Raw genomic sequence first — 22,182 nt, 5'->3', positions numbered from 1 at the left:
TAACATGTTTTTATCCAGTTTTTCTTCTTTAAAGCACTATGAATGTTATTTGAGAGAATAAGGGCTTTTGGTCACCTACAATTTCTCCATATAGAGGGAGAAAAGGTTTTAATTAGCATTCATAAACTGCAACTGTCTTTTGTTCTCCCAAATGTTGAGTATTCAAAAAGAAGTACTGTTGTACTTTATGCTATAATAAAACAAATTATTTTTATATATTTGTTTAATGGAAACCACCTACCAGAACAAGCTATTATAAGCCTGCTTTAATAATACACTAATATGCATATTGTCCAGTCATCAGAAGAGACAGTGTATAAAGGACACTGTGTTTAAATTTTCAATCAAAAATTGCTCAGGGAATGGAATTTAGTCAACATCCAGGAGTTGATAAAGCAAGAAATGAAACTTCTAGCTGCCTAGGGATTCAAGAAAGGAGTCAATAGAAAATCGGTAGAGCCATTCTAAAATACAGTATAGAGTAGGGGTGTCAAACTCTCATCATCACGTGATGTATCAGGACTTTTCCCCACTTTGCTAAACCAGGGGTGGGAGTGGCCAGCGCATGGCACATCCGGGTCGCGAGTTTGACAGCCCTAGTATAGAGCATCCATTCACAAAATAAAAACATTATTTCCAATTCAAAGTTAGCTCTCACTGGAGAGCTAAATCAGAAGTTACAATACTCCACCCTCTATCCAGCTGGATTGTGTCATAAGATCCTCTTCGAAGCAATAATGATTTCCAAGTAAACCTTTACTCCTAAGGTTCTGTTTCTTGAGGCTCTGGACTTTCTGCTTCTCAATCTTCTGATTGATCATCCAGGCAATCTTATTATTCCCATAGTTTAAAGATGGTTTGGTGGCATCTTATCAAAGTCTGGGATGCAAAACACACATTTGTATGGGCGTTTTTTTCTTTTTGTTTGAGTGAGAACCAAATGGTTGGGAATCCCTGAATTTTGAATCTTTACCAAAACTTGTCCTCCTTCTCTGAAGAAACCATGATATTGAGTATTTTCAGAAATTCAAACCATGTCATATATAGAATATAATAGACTTATATGGAATATAATAGACAAATATAGAAAAACCTAGTCCCTTCAAGATCCTGATTTTTCTTATTGAGGTTTTTCTAATTTGGGGAGTTAATCAGAGGCAGATTAAGAAAAACAGAGCTTTGTTATCTTACAAATTACATAGAAAAGAATCCTAAATAACTATGATATGTGTGAGAGATCTCACTTTGAATTAATTTGAATAAGATGATTATGAAGGTATGCTAATTTTCATTAAAAATAATTGCAGATGTTTTCAAATACAATTTCTTTACTATGTAAAAAGTGATTTTTTTATTTTCATCAGAGCAAGAAGAAATTTATTATTAGGGTAGGATGATTTCAGCATATTACATAGAAATAGGTGTCTAGATTTTCAAGTTAGGATCCTTTAAAATCTGCTTTATAAACTTTATAGACAAAATACTGTAAAATTTACAGAGAAATTTCTGACAAATTCAGAAGGCATTGCGAATCACAAAGGAGAATTGGTTAAGAATAATGATGCTCCTTCCTGAATCTGCTAGAGAATCTAATGATATGATAGTTGGAGTTTTGAGTCAAAAAGAAACATATTGTCTTTATCAAACTGAAAAGAGTTATAAAAGTTAACTAAACTTATAGAGAGGAGGATTGTATAAAATTAGAGGTATGAGAGAGAGAAACTCAGATGGAGTTTGCAGCATGAATTGGGGCAGGAAAAAAATGTAGCCATTTATTCTGCCTTGAATAAATAGAAATGTATTGTAAATGATGCCAAGCTGTCTTGGAATTCAAAATTTGTGGAACAGATGCTATGTTGCTTATTTTCTATAAAGGCAAGTTATGATTGATGATTCTCCTAATGCTAGCATTATCAGGAGTAATTATTATTATTAATTGCCAACTTTTTTTTGTATCTTTTAACGTACTTGGTATAGATCTCAAGACAGCAATACCAAAATGCCCTAATGGCATCTCGAATGGATAAAACACCTCAATCCTCGGACAGTGAAACCACTAAAATAGAACTGACTCTTACAGAACTGCATGACGGTTTGCCGGATGAGATGGCAAATCTACTGAACGAACAGAACTGTGTAACTCACAACAAGTCCAACCACAGTATGCATAATGAAGGTACCATTTAGGAATTGTCACACTGCTTTCGTCCTCTTTCTCTGCTTTCCATCTTCGTCGCTGGTTCACCAGGACCAGTCCTCCCTCCTTTGCCTTCTCTCCAACTGTGACCACCATTAACGTGTGCTTATATCCAGTGTTCTGAGACCAAAGACATCCTGGGAGCAGGAGACAACATTGGGAAGGAATGGGAGCTCAGAAATGAGAGCACAGAAGGAAAAACCAAAAACAAAACAAGCAGCAAACACCTAAGCAAAGCTTGGCAATGTTGAGCCATCTTTTTGGGGACAAATGGCAACATTATTCCAAGTGGAGCAGAATCAGGTCTATTTTTTCCAGTTACATTGGTAATCCTTTTAAATATATGCTGAAAAGTCAAAACAGCTGTAGTTTATTTTTTCAAGCAATATCACGAATCTTTAAAAAATATTTTGCAGTGGGAAATATTGCAGGATATTCCCAGTTAAACTCTACTGTATTGTTTGTGACTTTGTTCCAATGGTCCCATCTTTCATTCATTGCTTTTTCCCCTTAGATAAAATGATGAAGTATTGTCATTTGTAGAATGTATTGGTTGGGGAAAAATATTAATATCCTTAAAGAACTTCACACAGATTGCTCCTGAGACTGGAGAAAAGTAAGTGGCCCTTTAATCCTTCCGAGTTGTGCATGAGGACATGTCATTTAAGAGGCCATATTTTTGAGTCCAGGAATAGTGGAATATGTGGACACCATATGAAAAAAGGAGGATTTGTGTCCTGAAAAATTGCACATGGTGTTTTATTTATTCGGGAGATAAGTAGCAATTTTTGCTGTTTCTCCTTTGCTGAGTGCATGTTTAAACTTTGGAGTATTTTCAGAGTCTATGTATTGTCAGTCATGCCGCCCTTTACTTTCAACAAAGAACTTGTTGTAAAAGGTATGTTAAGAGAGCTGACTTTTTTGTTATTTAAAAATGCTGCTATGCTGATAGCCAAAGTCAATCCTCCCAAAGGGTCTGTTCTTAGAAGATACATGCCCCTGTAGATGCTGCTGGGCCAGCCTGTTCTTTAACATTCCTTTTAAGATAAAGTCAGTGTGTGTTAGAGGAGTCGAAGCTAGGGGGCAGGAAGAAGAGAGGTGGGATATGTTTCAACAGCTGGGGGAGAAATTCTGTTTTTTCATACATTCATTCTTTAGAGGTCCTCTTTTTAACCTTCAGTTCTTAATCAGCTGTTCATAATTTTTATGAACACTTGGGCATGAAAAATGAAGAGCTAAATCCCCGAAGAACGTGCTCCACTTCAGGAAGTTGCAATTTATTTTGTGGCATCTGGGGAGCATTCCCTGAGAAATGCCTTGCAGTTACATATTTAAACCACCTCATTTGACACTGCTGATGAGATCCTGAGTTGCCCATGCCAATCTCCCTGCTTACAAGAAATATGACCTTGAAAACCTAGTAGTACTGAATGGAGAAAAGGTTCTATTCTGCAGAATAGCATTCAGGGCTGGCCTCCAGAGTGTGTTAGTCACAATGACCTCCTGAGTCTTGATGTTTTTTTCATGCTGGAACTCTGAATTTACAGGGATATTTTGCAGATGTGAGATGAACCTTATGTAAATTGTCTGTAGCTCTGCTTATGCAAATATCCTAACCCCAAACAGCTGTGTGCCTAAGTGAAATTTATTTTACTTTAGGTTGTGATTCTTATTTTGCAGTTTAATCTGTAAATATGAAAGAGCTGTTTTTTCATTGTTGCCCACAAGACTTTTTGAGTTCCCATGAAGCACAATGTAGATTTCTCCATTGCAGTATGCCATTGAGTAGGATTGACGTTTTGAAAATTTCCTTTTATTAGCATAATACTCATAATCTATTAACTTTTTTCAGGCTTGTCATGAAATGCAGACAAACTTCTTTAGAGGCTGCAAAATGCTGTGCCCTTGAATATTGAATTTTCTAATGTAATGTGCTGTTGAAAATGATGCATTATAATTTGGCCTGTTATGACAGATAGATTAACTGTTTCTGTGTTTGTATTTCATGTACCTCTTTTCATATTTTGTTCCCCAGAACACATACTGAATTGTTAGAATTATATCCAAATGATTATGCTGGTTTGTCATGAAAAGATTTTCTAGAACTTCCTAAATATTTTAAAAGTGTATATCAATCTTTTGTAATTATTTCAAATCACTATATATAGTTGAATGACTAAATATTCCAGTCCAGAGCCGAATGACCTCTATCCCTGAAACAAAGTGGTGCACGGAAGAAATTAGTAGCAGGCTATTTGTATTATTTAGGCTTCCCAGCCAATGCAAAGCTAAAGGTGCTCTCAGTTCAAAAGAAGAGGTAATGTTTTAGAAGTTTTCTTCTTTATATCTATTCTGTCAATATCTGCATCACAGTTGGACTTTACTTTCTGATGAGTGGTCTCCTTTCCTGTTCAAACTTCAAGATTCCATCATGTATTAAAATGTAATGTGTAAAATTAACATCCACTGGATTATCTGAATTTACTCATGTCTTTAAGAATATTACTCAATTTATGTAAATTCTGCTTTCCATGTATTATGCCAATCATTTTGTCCATTTTTTTAAAAAAATATCCAAATATATTTTGGCAAGTAGCGTGACTTTCACAGTCACTTTAGAATGGAATGTTTGGAACCTTTCCCATTCAAATACCACAGGGCAGGAAAAGTTTGAAATATGAGTCTTCAGATTTTGACAGACATCTTCCTGGGCTCTTTGTCCCACTGCTCTACTGCTCATGTTTTCGCTGTTTCTTCTTCTGGGATTTGTTAGTCAGCATTGGTCATTAAGTTTTTGTATAAGTCTTACATATAGCCTTTTGAACCATGCTTGTTTTTTCTTAGACTAGTTCTTCAACTGCCTGTGAATTAGTTTTGCACTTACTAATGTGAATGCCTTATACCTTTTAGGATAACACATTTCTAAGTCTCCATAAAGTGATAATTATTTCTTGAAATGTTTTATCTGTGAAGTAAGATCTCAGAGATCATTATCTTCATTTTGCAGTTGGACTTAGCTCCAAATGTTTTCTCTCTAAATTTGCATGCTGTGGGTGCAGAAGATTTGCAAAGTTTCACTGATCTTAACCAGCCACCTAAATGCACAGCTTTTAACATTTGGGCTGTGTAACCATGAATCATCCAAGTGTGGCTGAAGATTAGGGCTATGCAATTGAAGAATGAAGTGCAGTAAATCAAATTACATACTTTTGCATAATTAATTTCCAAAATATTTTGTATGCTTTCTCTTAAGGAGCTAATTTCCAATTCCATGTGAAATATGTTGGCATGTATGAAAGCAAAGAACAATATAACCTAAGTATTAAATCCTTTATATTTTTGATACATAAGCATTAATCATCCACTTCCCGCCCCAGTATACCCCAATTCCTCTGCCTTTTAATCTTTATAAAAATGAAATATAGCACCATCTTACCCCTTCTGGCATGTGAAGAAATGGTACTTGAGCATAACATTTCTTTTTTTCATGTTCATGTACAGTATGGTTGTTCTAAACTTACCAAGTCTTGCACAGAGATTTTATATCTTTGTGTCAGGAATCAGTCCTGTGGGTTTGTGGTAGTATGATGGATAATATTCCAAGCCGATTTTTCACTGTTCTGGCATCCTTAGGAAACAGGTAGTATAGTATCCAGCAATAAAAAATATCAGTTGATCCAATGGTCATAAACACATTTTTCTCTACTTTGATGTATATATTATCTTTCTGATCATATTACGTTCCTCTATATAAATGACTAGATCTCTGGAGACTGTTTTGAAATTGTAGGGATGGCTATTCCATGTAGTGAGCTACAGCTACGTGGTTATGACTGCTTGTAGCAATAAACTCCTTCATATATAAGTAGTTCTGTAATTTTGAGCAACTCTCACAAGGTGGTTATTGTGTGAATTAAGACAGCCCAGAGATGTTATTTATCAATTAAGAGTGCAGGTGGAATCCCACAAGTAATTATTATGTTTCATGCTCAGGGCTGATAAGACAAAAGCAATATTGCTAGATCCACCATGGAGACATACGTATGCCTTGTCCCTCAGGTAAATGTAATAAAGAATTATTGGAAAGGGTTTCAGAAACATTAAACTCTTAATACAAGATATAATTAGTCCAACATGTCCAAATGACTGTACATTTCCAACAAGTGATGTGTATTTTGATAGTTTGATAACAATGGCAACTCACAAGCAAGAAAGGCTTTAATTCCATTTTCAGACATTTGCTAAATTGGCAGAGTGGTGGTTATGATGGTGGCCTGAACAAAGCTTGAGTGCTTGGACTTTCTCGATTGAAAAAAGGCAACATTTGAACAAGAAGGCACATTTATGCATTATTCTAATGTCCAGTTAGAATCATTCTTACATCTATGTGTGAAAATCTCTATATCTGAAAATCTGTGCTTTGTATTTGGGGATCTGATTAGCTGGCTTTTTACAAATATTCTTGCTTTTAAGTCAAAATGATCTTATTTATTTTAACTACCAGAATACAGCGCCTCCATTTTATCACAGAAGAAAAACATGTCTGTAAATTAAAGTATATTTGTTTCAGCCCTTGAATTCTGTACAGCATTTCCTGTGATCTTTAGAATATGGCATCTTCATGATAACAAAAAACAGGGGCGTGGAATATTTTGCAGCATTGAATGCAGTCAGTGATTCCTTGTTTTGCCTCCTTTGGATTATGTACCACGAGACGCTTCATAATCTGTACCGCTTCCTCCTAGGCCAATCCCCAAGACAGTCTGACACAAGTAGCTCTGCAGATGGAACTAGATTAGAATAGGGTGACTTTGCTGGTTAGGGTTCATTTCCTTTCTGTAATGTGTAAAATGTTATCGCAATAGGCAACCAGTTAAGATCTACATGCTTCCTGTATCCTTTTCCTAACATACTTCTGGCAGTTAGCATTATTTCCACTGAAGTGCCTGTCTAGCTGCTGTAGCAATGCTGCAATGACATATCTTTTTATAAAGTGAGTGATACTAAACCATCTTCTAGTTAATCCTAGAATAAATGTGTAGACTGAATTAACATTACAGCAATGAGCCTTGAACTCAAAAGATGGGAGAATGAATACAGGGTTAAACATAATTTCTTATAAACGTATGAGGTGCTAGAAAGTGTTTGAGCCTCTTGATATTTTGCTGTCGCTCACTTGACCTTAGAAATTGTTTAATTTTGCTTAGAAGTCAGAGAATTGTGCACGGTTGCACAATCTACATCTAGGTTAGCTCATGGATGAAGAAGGGAAATGTGTACACTTTTTGATGGGTATCTGTAGCACATTTGTGCTATTAATAACAAGGTGCTGAAACTAAAGGCACAATGGGAGGCTAGAATTTGTTACTGAAACAGAATAGCCATTGTATAAGGGGTTTCTAAGAACTGTCTGTTATTTATGATGTACATTTCTTCCACTTATTTTTACTGTTTCATACATTGAGATTTTATGGTTATTGTCATTTCTTAGCTGTAATTCCTCTTGGCTTGATCCTACCACTGTATTTACATTTCTTAACTGGCTGTAGTATTTCTAAATAACCTGTTTATGGATTTGAAGGAATTAATGAAAACAATCACAATATAATTTTCAAGATTAGGAATTAAACTGATATTGTAAGGGAGAAGGTAACAATAAAGGAGAATACCATACTTCACGCTTAGGTCTTAGAGCTCTTAATTCTATACTTCATTTTTTTCAGAGATTTATCTGGATCTCTACAGAATGTTCTTTCTCAAAAATATTTGTACTTCTGCATGAGCTGCAACAGCGCCCTCAACCTTTTGGGTGCCTGGGATCGGTTCCATGAAGAGATGTTTTTCTGCAGACCATAGGGAGCGTGGTTTCACATGCTTCCTGCATCTCATGTGGGCACAGATGGGGCTTCATTAGTTTGTGCAGCCCGGTTTCTGGCGCACCCTAGACCAGTGCCAGTCTGTAGCCCAGAGGTTGGGGACCTCTGAATTACAATACAGTAGCTACACTTAAGGTCATGTTGAAACTTAATTACATCTCAGGAAAAGCTTTCTAATGGAGTTAGTATATCTTTCTCCCTCATAAATGTTGCACAGAATTGCAGATTTATACAGATGTAATACAGTATATCAAAACTATAAAGTTCCAAGCATTGGATTCCAGTTTTCATTATTGCTGATTGCTGACCATGCTTTGGTAAGAATTCAGAGGCTCCTCACACAATTTGTTTCCACTTATTACTGCACTCCAAAATATCTATACTCTTTTTTGTTGTTGTTAATGTTGCATTGTAACTATGCATTCTCTCTCTTCTAAGTGGGACACCCAATAGTATTCCATACTATGTTTATATAATTTTTGAAAAAGCACAAGTGGAATGTACACATTTCATAATCAATCTGTAATCCCAGTGGAGTGTACCATTACTCAGTGGTGTTGACAATTCATTCTATTTATTTTGAACTTGATTTATTTGTATATTTTGCAATTTTATTGAAAAGCAGTTTATTTCTGTTAGATAAATGTGTTTTTTCTGTTGACCTTTCTTTAAGTGGTTCCTTCACATTCCATGCATCATCTTTTGTTAATAAGAGGACAAGATGGTAATTTTCTAAAAGTAGCTTCCAGGGAGAATGGAAGGCTTCTTCCAAAGGAATGTTTGACTTCCGAAAGTCTTTGGTCAGGATTTGACTTTGTTGTTCATGAATGATTACTTGCAGTCTTGTTAATGGTCAGTCACCAGCTAGAAAAGGAGAGAACATTATGCTGGTATTTGTTTTCATGTAGAAGCAAAACATTGTGTTTTTAAAAAAATATTTGAGATAAAATTAAGAACTAGCTGGCCTTCCAATTTTCCTTCCCTCCTAGTGTGATATTCTTATTTCTAGTATTCATGGAAGATTTGGGTGTCCAATTAAGCCCATGGTTATTATATACTGAACAAGCTGATGATGGAATTTTTCTTTCCTACATAAGACATATACATTTATTTTTAATCTAGATAAAAAAGGCTGCAGTGTTCATGTCAATCTATCTAATGAATATTAATCATATACTTCAGTTGTTTCTATGCATTTTAGGTTTTTTTTTTAAAGACACCAAAAACAATGATTCCTTCTCAACTTTAAGCCAGTCATCCCTCAATGTTAGTAGGATGCCGCACTGAAATAAAGCAACCATATTAAATTATCTCCGTGGCGAACAAAAGTAAAGAAGGTTTTAACAGAAGAGCTGCTGGCTGAATTTGTGCTGCAAAGTAAGAACCCTTTAAACAGATTTTGTTTCCTGCTTTCTTCTAAAAGGAAGTGAAAACTAATACAACATGGTATGAGCTTACTGGAGTATGAGCTTACTGCAGAAACAATACAAATACACGACGCTTAGTGAAAACTACTCAAAATATTAAAATATATGCCTAATATACCGAGACACTGCTCTCTCCATGTGACTGAGATGGCATGGTGACATGTCAATCAACCATTTCTGTACTCGTGGAATAAAACAGGACTCCACAAATCACTGTTGGATGCAATGACCATTTTTGCTGCGGGCTGTTTTTCAGGACAACCAGAATGCCTTAGACACTGAGACTTGCATATAGATTTATTGAGGAAATCTATAAGGCATAAGCTACATTTAAGACCAGAGCAAACAATTGGCTATATTTGGACTTACATCAATGAGTCTCCATTGCCACAATTGGGTTCTTTTTTCTGTACTTCTGGTTTCTTCAAATCTGCTCTGGAGGATCTAAATTATTTTGCTGTATATGATACTACTGGCAACAAATCCCACCTTCCAGCATTCCCCACTTTTTGATCATCTTCTTTCCTATCGAAGTGTTGAGGACAAATTTGAAGGGTTGCTGGAAATGCTTGCTACCATTGTAAATAATTTCTTTTAGAAATAAAAGTAGTAGTTGAACTGACTATACTTACCACCAGAGCAGTTAAAAGCTCTTTTTCCAAACTAAGACAAGATGACTGCAACTTGGTGAAATTATTGATGGGGCAACTAAGAGCTGGTTCACAAGGCAGAAATCCACAATAACACAGAACAGGATTGCAATTGGTTAAGTGTGGGTTGTTGGAACTCCTAAGACAACCTCGATCTGTTGCCTATGGGCAGCCTCTTCCAATTCTGATTGCACTGATAATACACAGCTCATTATGATGTAGGTATTCATTTCTATTCCAAGATTAACCTCTGGACAAAATCCAAATTGCCCACCATTGCCATCAAGTTACAGCAAAATGCAATAAGGTTTGGATAATGGGAGCTGAATATCCCAGAATTGCTCTACATTTCATGAAACATCTGTACTTTTCATAATGGTAATTATCCCTGGATGAGATGTTATTCACATATCTTTAAACTTGCTTGTAAAACTTTTGGTTAGCCAGTCTAACACTGATAACTTTACCTTTTTGCATCTTTTCAGAAACACATAAAAAGCTGCTTATGAATATCATAATTTTTATTTGCAGATCTGTCAGAGCAGTACCAGCTTATCCTGCTGATTTGCAATTCAGTGTGTTTAATAATGGAATATAATTACTATTAAATGATTCAAAATAAAAATTCCAATATTTTAAAATAGGGCCTCTTTTCTGTCTTCTATACACCAATGGCACAGAATGGTAAGAGATATGTTTACACTCCAGGAAATTGCTTATTTATATGAAAAAGAAACCCAGGCAGCCTTGCACTAGAGAGTAACTACCAGGAAATGTGCTTTAATTTAACAGCCTGAAGTAATTAATAAGACAACAAGCCAGGCCCTCGGAGCCTTTTACAAATATTATGAAGCTGACCTTCATTGAGTCTCATTCTTGGAATGGAGGTAAAAACAGTGGCCCAAACAAGGACATCCTGTTGAAGGCGTTCTTTTTTGTAAAGGCTCTGGAACCATTTGCTGCCACATATTCCAACTCTGTAGGAGTGAGCCGAGTGGCTGCTAGCTGAAAAAAAGAATCTCACTCTGACACAGAGCTACAGTTTTAGCAATAATAAAGTAATGAAAAGAGGTGCAAATAAAACTTCCTTTTTTAAGGTTGTAATTTTCTTTGTCTGGACTACATGAGCATTTGTTTTCTTTGAGGCCATGCACGCATACAAAACCACTTCTTATTTTCCTTCTCCCATAAAATTGAGCACAAAAGGCATAGATCTCCCCAGTAGAAATAATCCGGGCAAAGCACAAGCATAAGGATCCATTTTAGAAAGTTCCAGAACACAGGTATCACATGCCTCCATCAGAATGATAAAGCTTTCAAATTTCAGCCACAGAAAACTACCTATCAGACATCCAAGAACAGATGGTATTTCATCAATCATAAAGTATAAAGATGAATAGAAGCTGGAAATCAGTAGAGCTAAGGCAGAGGACCGCGCTTGACCAGATGAACTGAACCCTGAAAATACTCCCATTTTTACACATACGGGATTGAGGAGAGAGAGGACTCCACCCCTAAAGGATCAAATAACTACTATAATTGCTGTGATTACTGCAGGTCATGGAAACCTTCCTGCCTGAGAGGCTACTTTAATGAAATGAACCAGTAGAGAATTAAAAAATACATAAACAAGCCTTCCTTTTTATGTGTGTGCGGGGGATGCATTTGGGCTGTCTATATGTGGTCTTCATTCAGCCAGCACATTCTTTATATATTTGGAATAGATCTGCAAGGAATAAGCTTGCTAAAGATAAAGGGCTCCTGATTAGTTTTTGTTTGCTTGCTTGTGTATTATTCCCCACTTGGGGGGAATCCATTCCTGCCAATTCCTGCTATAGCCACATTTAATGAAAGTATTTTCTATTCTTCCTCTTCTTCCTCCTCCTCATCATCATCCTCATCATGGCAATGTGTAATCTCTTGGGGTGTTTGAGGGAAGAGATTGGGTGGTTTAATCTCACTAACAGATCGGGTGAGCTGATGTCGCTTGTCGGAATCTTTGAAGTCCACTGAAGTGCGGTTACGGGTAGCCATTGGGGATTCAGTCTCATTGATATCCACATGGGTGTGCTCCACTGTTGACTCGTGTGGCATCTGCAATAGAGAAGAGAGTATCTTTCCCTCAGTGGTCCAAGAAGTTAGGTGACTCATTAGCTGCATTATTTGCAAACACTGACATGGATTTTCATTTCTATATAAGACCACAAAGGAGCTTACAACAGCAAAAACAATGCATTAAAACAGACGTGCAACAACATTGTATTAAGTTGCTTACATTTTGAAAAACTAAAATATTTATATCACAAAGCAGGGGACAATCTGCCTCTCCTACAGAGGAATTTGTCACCCTAGAGTGGTGAGTATTTACTGACATTAACAAAATGAGAGAGTTGTAAGTGAGGAACTCTTTGTATAGGAAAGCCTGCAATTTTTCCTTATCGAGGGCTAACTGGCCCATTACCAACTCTGCTTACAAAGTATTTCTGCAAGCACCCTATTGGTCATATGGATGTAGGTGTAATATATCTTGTGTAGCTTCCTTGTTTAATATGAACCAGTCAGATATGGGTGAATTCGGGTTCAAGTCAATATGTCTTCATGGGGATCATTTTTCAGAACTGCTCCTTAAAAGTAGAATTTCAAACTGCTCCAAGCCTTTCTCCCTCGAGCCGCTCGGAGCATCCAGACTGTGGGATGTGCTTCTGAGTCCTCTTCTTTCAGGCTGAGCTTTAGACGAGGAAACACTCCGCCCCTCCCACGTGGCATCGCGCAGCGTCTCCCCAGTCTTTTGCTCAGCCTCGAAGAATCAGGCTGCGTTTCAAAGAGCTCCTTGGCTGTTTCATTGAATCCTCCGTCCTAATAAGGTTTGCTTCCTTCCTCCTCCTGCGCAAAGGGTCAGGACTCAAGGGAAATTTTTTCCCTGTCCTCAGGGTGAAGTTGCGGGCTCGCAGCGCCTTCAGCGCGACGCCCCCCCCCACCCTTATCAGATCGCGTCGCTGCCTGCGCGTTGCCTGTGGCACGCGCTCCTCCGCTGGATTCCCCCCCACCCTAAACGCCAACCGGGAGGGCTATCGCCCCTAGGGCTTTAGGAGCGCCGAGCTGACCGGCCAAGCCTTCCTTTTCTTCCGTCCCGAAGGCGCCCAGGCAGTTCAGCTCGAGGACGCCATTTTGGCTCCACCTCGTGGCCGGGCGCTGAAAGTTTCTTTTTATTTAATATTCAGCTGCGGTGAATTAAATCTCCAGGCCTAGGGTTAAAGCCTAGCTGCCCATCGAACTGCCTGGCTAGTCTTGGTTAGTGCTTGTTGGCCTCCCGAGCCCTTTTCGGGGCGAAGTTGCAGCCTCCCCCTCCGGTTTTTTTTCTGTTGTCTGGAGGCTGGCTGCCAGAGGCCTCCTATTCAACTCTAGGCCTCAGGCGTTATTCGACTGATTTGGCACTGAGAGATATACATCCAAGGAAATAACTATAATAGAATTTATATTTGATCCAAATACAAAAGGAATAATAACAAAAAAGAAATAATATTTTTGGTACAGCAATTTTTCTCTTAAGATATTGGATATATCGGAGTACCTGTATATTCAGCTGATATAAAGAATATAAAAAAGCACTACAGAAAGGAACAAAACAGGATTACATAGCTAAATATATATATATATATTTCTGTTATCTCTGTACAAGTAAAATTCCAAAAGGGGGAGCGGGCCAGCCTCATCCTCACCCGGCCTTATCCAGGCCTGATCTGGGCGAGCCAACCGCCCTTATTAATCTCTATTGTTCAATATGGCAGACGACAATTCCTCTAAACGTCCTTCATTGAAGGCCAAGGCAAAGTCCCACTATTTGCGCAAGCAGGACAAGGAACCTAAGGGCTCTAGAAAGGACAAGGAACCTTCCAAGGCCTCTCAACGTGACGCCTTAAGGCGCCACAAGGCGTTAGAAAAAGAGTTCGACAGGCGTTCAAGGGAGTCCCGCTCTGAACCGTCTCTACCTCCTCCTCCACCCCCTACCTCTATTCAACCTCTCCCCCAGGCCTTTCTTCCCTACCTAGGCGCAGTTCGCCCCAGGGTCTCCCGACCCCCGGTCCTACGATGAGTCTGACACCCGAAGCCACTTTTACACCCACGGCTGTTGGTCTGCGCCAGGACGAACCTTCTACATCTGAGGTGCCACCTCACATCAGGGCTTGGATGGAATCAGCCATCCGCCAGAGTGTTATAGAGGAACTACAGCACATGTCCAGATCAGGCTTCTCTCCTCGAGTCTCCGAGCACGACTCCTTGTCTATCAGATCCCTTCCACAACCGGTCCCCCCGGTTGCTCAGGTACTCTCTCAGAGGGACAGCCCTCCTCCGGTTGGGGCCCAGGTTGAGGAGGAAGGGGACTTTAGGGATTTCGAGGAGGAGGATTCCCAGATGGGTTCCTCCCGCTACAGTGAACCTCCCTTAGAGACTGACATCATGGAGGGGGAGATGTCCGAGGACGAGGGCACTTCGACTGACCAACCCTCCTTTGGGGGGCTCTTCAAACCACACATGTTCAAGTCCCTCCTTCTTAAGGCCAAGAATGTCTCGGGCCTTCTTTCCCAGGCCCCTGCTGACCTCCCCCCCATCCCAGAGGGCCCAGAAGATTCCATTTTCACCCAACCAGTGGTTGAAGCTGAGGTCATCCCTTCCCCCCCCCATATTCGTAGATCTGGTAGCGAAGCAACTATCCTCCACAGGGACCCCTCCCACACCCTCTAGCCAAGACAAGAGGTTCTTTAATCTCGATTCGGCACTGTCCAGCCTCCTGAACATTCCAGAGGTCGATGACCCTATTGTGGGTCTAGCTTCCTCCTCTACACCTAGTGAGGCCCTAGAGGCCTTGAAACCTGAGGATAAGCGGGTGGAGCTGGCCCTGCGCAGGGCCCACCTATCCGACGCCTGGGCCATTAAGTCAGCTACCGCCGCCTCTTTTTCACTAGGTCCTCTATCCGCTGGCTACGTCAGCTCAGGGAACACGTCCCTGCTTCCAACCTGAGGGCGCACCAGGACATTGCGAAGCTAGTGGCTGCAGCCGAGTTCTCGGCTGACGCCACTTACCAGTCGGTGAAATTCTCTTCCAGGGTCATCACGTCCCACGTCACGGCTCGTCGCCCGCTATGGCTCAAACACTGGCAGGCGGACGTAAAGAATAAGGTCAAGCTGGCCACTGCCCCTATTACAGGAGACAAACTGTTTGGCCCGGCCCCCGAACCCCTGCTGGTCGAGGGTCGCAGCAAGAGGAAGTACTTGCCTTCCCTTCTTCGAAGATCGGAGACCAGGGGCTCTCAGCCCTTTCGGAGGAGCTTTCCCCGCCCTTTCTACCAACCCCCTTCCCGCCCAGATTCCCCCGACCCCCTTCCTTCCGATCCCAGGATCGCACGGACTCAGGCGACAGGACCAGGCGAGGGGTGGTTATAAGAGACCCTTTCGGGTACGGGAGGAAGGCCCTACCGCAGAAGGTAGAGCCTCCTTCTCCCTCCCCATTGGTGGCCGCCTCAGCCACTTCGCCGCCCAATGGGACAAATCCACTTCCGATGCATGGGTTAGAGACACAATAAGGTTTGGTCTCGCCTCGAGTTCAAATCCACTCCCCTGATCGCTTTCTTCCCATCCCCTCCTCAGGGGATCCCACCAAACGTGCATTAATGGATGCAGCCATCCATCACCTGCTTGATATTCAGGCCATTCAACCTGTCCCTCCGGCTCAGAGAGGAAAGGGATTTTACTCCCATCTCTTTGTCGTGCCCAAACATTCTGGGGGCTGGAGAGCCATCCTAGACCTGAAACGGCTCAACCGTCACCTTATCCAGCGCAAATTCAAAATGCACACCTTGCAATCCATTCTCCTAGGCACCAGGCGGGAGACTGGCTGTCCTCCATAGATCTCTCTGAGGCATACCTTCATATTCCTATCAGGCCCTCTCATCACAAATTCCTTAGGTTCTGTTATAATGGCCTTCACTATCAATACGTGGCCCTACCCTTTGGGCTGGCCTCGCCCCCAGGACCTTCACCAAGGTCCTGGCGGCCCTGGCGGCCCACCTCAGGAGCATTCCCGTCCGCCTCCACTGCTACTTGGACGATATCCTTATCCTGTCCCCGTCCAAGTCCCAGGCAGTCAGGGATACCAGGGTCACCCTTTCCGCCCCTACGGGCACACGGGTTTCTAGTCAATTGGCAAAGAGCCAACTTACCCCTTCCACCCGAATCAACCACCTGGGTGCCATAATTGATTCGGTCTCAGAGAGAGTTTTTCTCTCCCCAGAGAGGTTTCTTAGCATTCAAACCCTGGTCAAACAAATTAGACGTTCTAGGAGGGTGGCCTTGCTTGACCTCTCTAGATTGTTGGGAAAAATGGTGTCATGCATCTCTATTATTCCCTGGGCCCGCTTACACAGCAGGCCCCTCCAGTGGTTCCTGCTCCTGCTCCAAAGATCCGGAAGAAGCAACTCGAAGATCAGAGTCAAGGTCCCTCCAAAGGTCCTCACGTCTCTTCTCTGGTGGACCAATCCCGCCATCAACAGAGGCCACCTCTTTGCGGAGCCTCAAAGACTCACCGTCACTACCGACGCAAGTCTATCCGGTTGGGCGCTCATCTCAACTCACTCTCGGCGCAAGGCAAATGGTCGCCGACCGAACAAAGATGCAGCATCAACTGGCTAGAGCTCCATGCCGTCCATCTGGCTCTGCGCTGCTTCCCCCAGATCCGCAGTCGCCATGTTCTCGCTCTCACAGACAACGTCACGGCCAAGGCCCATATCAACAGGCAAGGGGGCACCCAGTCAATTCAACTGATGAGGGAAGCCGAGCGCCTTTGCCGCTGGGCAGAGGCCAACCTTCTATCACTAAAAGCCGAACACATCTCCGGGATAGACAATACCCAGGCGGACTGGCTGAGCAGGGCCACGGTGGACCAAGCAGAATGGCGACTTCATCCATCCCTGTTCGAGGAAGCGTCCAAGATATTCGCCCTTCCAGTGGTGGATCTGTTCGCTTCCCCATCCAACACACAACTTCCACGGTTTTTCTCCCGGTATCCGTCTCACGGGCGGAGAACCACAATGCTCTGCGCTGCCCATGGCCCCCAGGGCTCCTATATGCCTTCCCTCCGCTCCCGCTAGTGCCCAGAGTCATTCAGAAGCTCATTCAGGAGAGGGCAGACCTTCTCCTGGTGGCTCCCTATTGGCCCAGGCGACCGTGGTTTGCGGACCTCCGCAACCTATCGGTAGCGCCCCATGGCGGATCCCCGGACAGGGTCTCCCTCTCTCAGGGGCCCCTTCTACATCCGGAGCCTCAATGGCTACAGTTAGCCGTCTGGAAGTTGAGCGGATCCGTCTGACTAGCGAGAACCTATCAAGCCATGTCATCGACACTATTTTGGCCGCCAGGCGACCCTCCACTACACGAATTTATGATGCCACTTGGAAGGGGTTCTGCAAGTGGTGTAGTGGGTCCCAGGTTGACCCTCTCTCTCCTTCCGTGGCTCAGATTCTGGAATTTCTTCAGGAAGGCCTTCGCAAGGGGCTTGCACCTAACACCCTGAGACGACAAGTCTCTGCCCTCCCAACAGTGGTCTCCTGTGATAACTACGGCTCCCTTTCCCATCACCCCCGGGTTAGATCCTTCCTTAGGGGTGCCACCAACCTGTGCCCTCCCACTGTTCACAGGTTTCCCACATGGGACCTCAACAAGGTCCTAGTTTCTCTTACACGTTCTCCGTTTGAGCCTTTGAGGGAGTCATCTCTTCAGTTCCTCACCTTTAAGGTAGTTTTTCTAGTAGCCATCACTTCTGCTCGTCGAGTGTCGGAATTAGCAGCTCTGTCAGTCAGGAGCGATCTATGTGTGTTCCATGCAGACCGGGTCGTCCTGCGGCCTGACCCCACTTTCCTACCCAAAGTTAACTCGCCCTTCCATAGATCTCAGGAACTGGTTCTACCAAATTTTTGCCCTAGACCCTCCGGGAACAGGGAGGTTCTTTGGCACACCCTAGATGTTAGACGGGCCTTGCGTATATATATTAAGCGCACTCAGTCCTTACGAAGGTCGGAATCTCTTTTCCTGTCCTTTCAACCCAAGACACTAGGGCTCAAGGTTTCTCCTTCCACTATCAGCCGCTGGATCAGGGCGACCATCGCCAGGTGTTACCTTTCCCATTCTCTGCCGGCACCCGGTGGAATAACTGCCCATTCCACCAGGAGTGCAGCCACTTCGGCGGCCTGGGCCACACAAGCCCCCATTGCTGACATTTGTAGGGCAGCCACCTGGGCCTCTCCGTCCCTGTTTATCAGGCATTACAAGATCGATACGTATGCCTCAGCTGAGGCCTCCTTTGGCCGGCGGGTCTTACAGAGGGTTGTCAATGATCCGGAGGGGCCTTCGGGCCAGACGGAGTCCCACCCATAGGACAGCCAAGCTTTGGTATGTCCCACAGTCTGGATGCTCCGAGCGGCTCGAGGGAGAATGGGGCGTTGGTCCTTACCTGATACGCCCCTTCTAGGCGAGCCGCGAGGAGCATCCAGCCCCACCCTAGCATCTCCGTCTGGTGGGGACTCCTGTTTTCAGCCAAGGAGCCAATAGTTGATTAGATAGGATTAATAACTTCTCTTCTCGTTATCGCAAAAAACTGGGGAGACGCTGCGCGATGCCACGTGGGAGGGGCGGAGCGTTTCCTCGTCTAAAGCTCAGCCTGAAAGAAGAGGACTCAGAAGCACATCCCACAGTCTGGATGCTCCTCGCGGCTCGCCTAGAAGGGGCGTATCAGGTAAGGACCAACGCCCCAATCTCACTAGCATTCAGAGAAAGTTATTTCAGAAAAGAGGTCTCACTGGTCCACCCTTATCATGTAGGTAACTGATTAGCCTCATTTTTTTCCTGTATGCAATGCCAATGTCCTCCTACCTGATACACTAGGCCACATCTCTCTTCTGTTGAGAATGCCTTACTCTATATCTTGAAGAGTCAGAAAAAGGTCTGGACCATTCTGTCTAGCTGAATGAATGAAAATCTGTTTCAACTTACCAGCACGTGGGCAGCTCTGAAGAGGTAACTGAAAGGATAATACAAGAGGTTGATGAAAGATGCTGCATAGAGATCTGCATATCGCATCACTTGACTAGCAAACAGCGTTTGTCGGGAACCACTTCGGAACAAACTTCCCATCATCCCATAGCACATATCCATGTCATGAGTCACTTTCTAAAATCAGAGAAGGAAGTTAGTAAGCATTTGCCAGGATCAACAATTCTTTCTAGAAGTGAGAGCTTTAATTCCTATATAAGGGTTTCCCATTTAATTCAGGGGATGCTAATTCCATTTATTAAAAACGGATGCCATTGGAAACATAGAACAAACTTGTTCCTGCTGGATTACAAATAATGCTTTATTCTATTGAACCCTCTTGTTCAGTTACAGATCAAAAGCTTTTATAGATAATGGATGTTAGGGAATGTTGTTCACAACTTAACTGTTCCTTGTAGTAGCAGGCCATTAGGGCTTTGTGTTTATATAACTTGACAACCAAGGAGGCATTTTTAGAATAAGTAAAATGGGATGGGAAGTACTGAACTCTAGAGCATACACAAAGAATTTTTATGGATCAGAAACTTCTAGTCTCCCCACATGTTTTACATATATTGTTGCCACTGCCTTCTACTTTCTTTAGCCATCATCCCACTTATTCAGTCCTACTTTTTCTCTGATGCACAAACCATAATTTTAGCAATACACTCTCATGTTTTTGTAATGTTTTTCTACAATTATTTTTCCTTAAGACTGGTTTACACATAATGGGGTGGGTGTAAATATCTAGAGCCTTGGCATGAGGTCATATATCATACAAAGCCAAAATCAATGGGCAAATGCAGCCATGGCCTTCCAAGTTCCTCCTAGTTCCTTTTTTCACTCATTTCATGGCCTACATCCTGTAGAATAGCCTTCTAGTAGGACTATTGCTATTGCCTTCTGCTAGGGCTATTCACTCCAGCATTGTGCTGAAGAACTGGAAAAGGGAAAGATTAATAAGGGGGCAAAAAGAAAACCACCAAGACCAAATGGTGAGCATTACCTTAATACGCCTCTGGATGGAACTGATATCGGGACGTTCATTGCTGCTACTATCCAAATGCCTGTTGACATTTAAAACAGTAAAGAGGTACATAAGGATGCTTTAAAAACTAACATGGACAAAGCAAAGACTTATTTAGGAAGATGACTGGGGCTCACACATAGCACCATTTTCAGATTTTATGTTAAATCCAGAAGTCACTGAAATGATTCAGCCACTGTAAAATGGTGAGGCTATAATGGCATACTGAAAAGATGTAATATATGGCTTATGCTGTGTGGATGAAAAAAATTTCTTACTTGTATAGCTCAGCCAAAAAGATGTCTAGACTCTGAAGTTCTTCGAAAAGGCCTAAGTGAGGGAGAAAGTAAAGGTCATTTCCAACTGAAAGTCAATGAAGCAAACAGGCCTGTCTATCAGGCAGTATTATTTTCACCAAAAGAACTAGAAATGTCAGAAGGCACAGATTCTTGCTTGCTTTATAATAATAATATGAAATCCTACTTGGAAAACCTCCTACAATTGTCAAAACACATGTCTCCTTTTTTAAAAAAAAAGGTACAGTGAGTATACATGGCAATTTTTATTCTTTATTTCTAGTCTGTGAATGGTGGGAACATTTACAGACTAAAAAAAACAACCTGCTTGCAATCAGTCTTTTTAATGTTTCTGCAATGTCTACCAAATAAAGATTTCTAAAATATTTGGGGACCTCTCAGAATTATAGCTCCTATTTTTGGATCTCTCATTGTTCTATTATGTTCATGTTTTATCCTTCCAATGTAAAAAAAAGTGTATTTATAGTGCATACTTCTTATTTAAATTGTTGCTGAAAGCAGCCTTGTACATTTTAATGGAAAAGCAGGGTATGTTTTGAATAAATAAAAACAAGAAACGTCACCAACATTAGTGACATTATTATCAAATAAATAAATAAATTCTTCCAAATCTCAGTCCAAAATATATTAGGAAATTAGTTTCCACAAGGCATCAATATCACATTTCAGAATGATCTGGAGAAGTTTCTCTTTCCTAATGTATGGATCCACCCAAATAAGTAGAATGCAAATAATCAATTGGGAACAAGGCAAATACTTTTCCATTTTTTCTATACCCAATTAAATCTGAAATTAGAATGTTAAACACTCACAGCTTTTGTCTGTCCAGACATGAAGTTCCTGTGCCAGTTCTGGAATCACTAAAAAAGTTCTCCAACCTTGGCGTTTTTTGGACTTCAAAATGTCTCCAAATATATGGTCACCTATATATAAGATGTCTTTGCCTTTGGCTCCCAGGAGATCACATACTGTGTCAGAGGAGCCTGAGGAGAAAAGAGGACAGTCTTAGGAACAATAATGATTTTTGCCCTTCACAAAAATCTAAGATGTCCTTGCTTTTCATGCACTGTTCCCTAAAACAGTTGTGACTGGAAAAAGTCAAGCACATTTATATGTAATTCTCGCCTGCTCTGCTTTGTTGATCGGAACATTTTCATTTGCAGGCCCAGTGCTTCCAAGTGGCAAGTTCAAGGTGACTGGGCCTTCTTCCCTCCCTCTCTCTCCCCCCACCCTCACACACACACAACACATACACACAAAATACAGAAAAGCACCCAATGCACAGACTGGATGCAATGCATGATACATTTATTTTATTCTGGAGTATGCAAAAATACAAACAAATCTGATTAGGAATCGCTGCCCTTCTGATGCATTCCTTAACAGCAGACATCAAAAGGGATACGTAAGGGTGAGGGAGATACAAGCTGCTGCCTCTTCTTGTCCACTTACAGCCACATATTAGGGATGCTGTCAGCTATATTTCAGCTATATCTGAAAAGCCATGGTTTGTCCCTGCCATAAAGACAACATACAATGAATTGGGAAATAACTGTACCCAGCAGCTTATGCTGACTAAACCTCTGCTTTCATCAACAGAGAATGCC

The 22,182-nt window shown here is 41.7% G+C and overlaps 2 protein-coding genes across 10 annotated transcripts in view; one reads left to right on the top strand and one right to left on the bottom strand.

The window, feature by feature from the left end:
• The window catches only part of CNNM2 (cyclin and CBS domain divalent metal cation transport mediator 2), a 107,755-nt gene extending 103,098 nt beyond the window's left edge, over nucleotides 1–4,657 (top strand). For both annotated transcript variants that reach the window (XM_026665196.2, XM_026665090.2), the window contains exon 8: nucleotides 1,978–4,657. In XM_026665196.2, coding sequence (XP_026520981.1) covers nucleotides 1,978–2,187 — 210 coding nt within the window. In that variant the 3' untranslated portion in view covers nucleotides 2,188–4,657. The remainder of the gene's footprint in view (nucleotides 1–1,977) is intronic.
• Nucleotides 4,658–8,630: 3,973 nt separating this feature from the next.
• The window catches only part of NT5C2 (5'-nucleotidase, cytosolic II), a 68,058-nt gene continuing 54,506 nt past the window's right edge, over nucleotides 8,631–22,182 (bottom strand). For 3 of the 8 annotated variants that reach the window (XM_026665392.2, XM_087964620.1, XM_026665602.2), the window contains 5 exons: nucleotides 21,388–21,558; nucleotides 20,537–20,588; nucleotides 20,238–20,298; nucleotides 19,193–19,369; nucleotides 10,654–12,244 (listed from right to left, as the gene is read on the bottom strand). In XM_026665392.2, coding sequence (XP_026521177.1) covers nucleotides 12,011–12,244; nucleotides 19,193–19,369; nucleotides 20,238–20,298; nucleotides 20,537–20,588; nucleotides 21,388–21,558 — 695 coding nt within the window. In that variant the 3' untranslated portion in view covers nucleotides 10,654–12,010. Of the gene's footprint in view, nucleotides 8,938–10,653; nucleotides 12,245–19,192; nucleotides 19,370–20,237; nucleotides 20,299–20,536; nucleotides 20,589–21,387; nucleotides 21,559–22,182 lie in introns of those variants that run through there. The other 5 variants (XM_087964619.1, XM_087964617.1, XM_026665522.2 and 2 more) reach the window with 5 other exon arrangements.

This window comes from Notechis scutatus, chromosome 4, assembly GCF_049901735.1.
Source record: "Notechis scutatus isolate UNSWTSFEM ecotype Mainland chromosome 4, rNotScu1.2, whole genome shotgun sequence".
Classification (NCBI taxonomy): domain Eukaryota; kingdom Metazoa; phylum Chordata; class Lepidosauria; order Squamata; family Elapidae; genus Notechis; species Notechis scutatus.
This window is presented reverse-complemented; position numbering and strand designations above follow the sequence as displayed.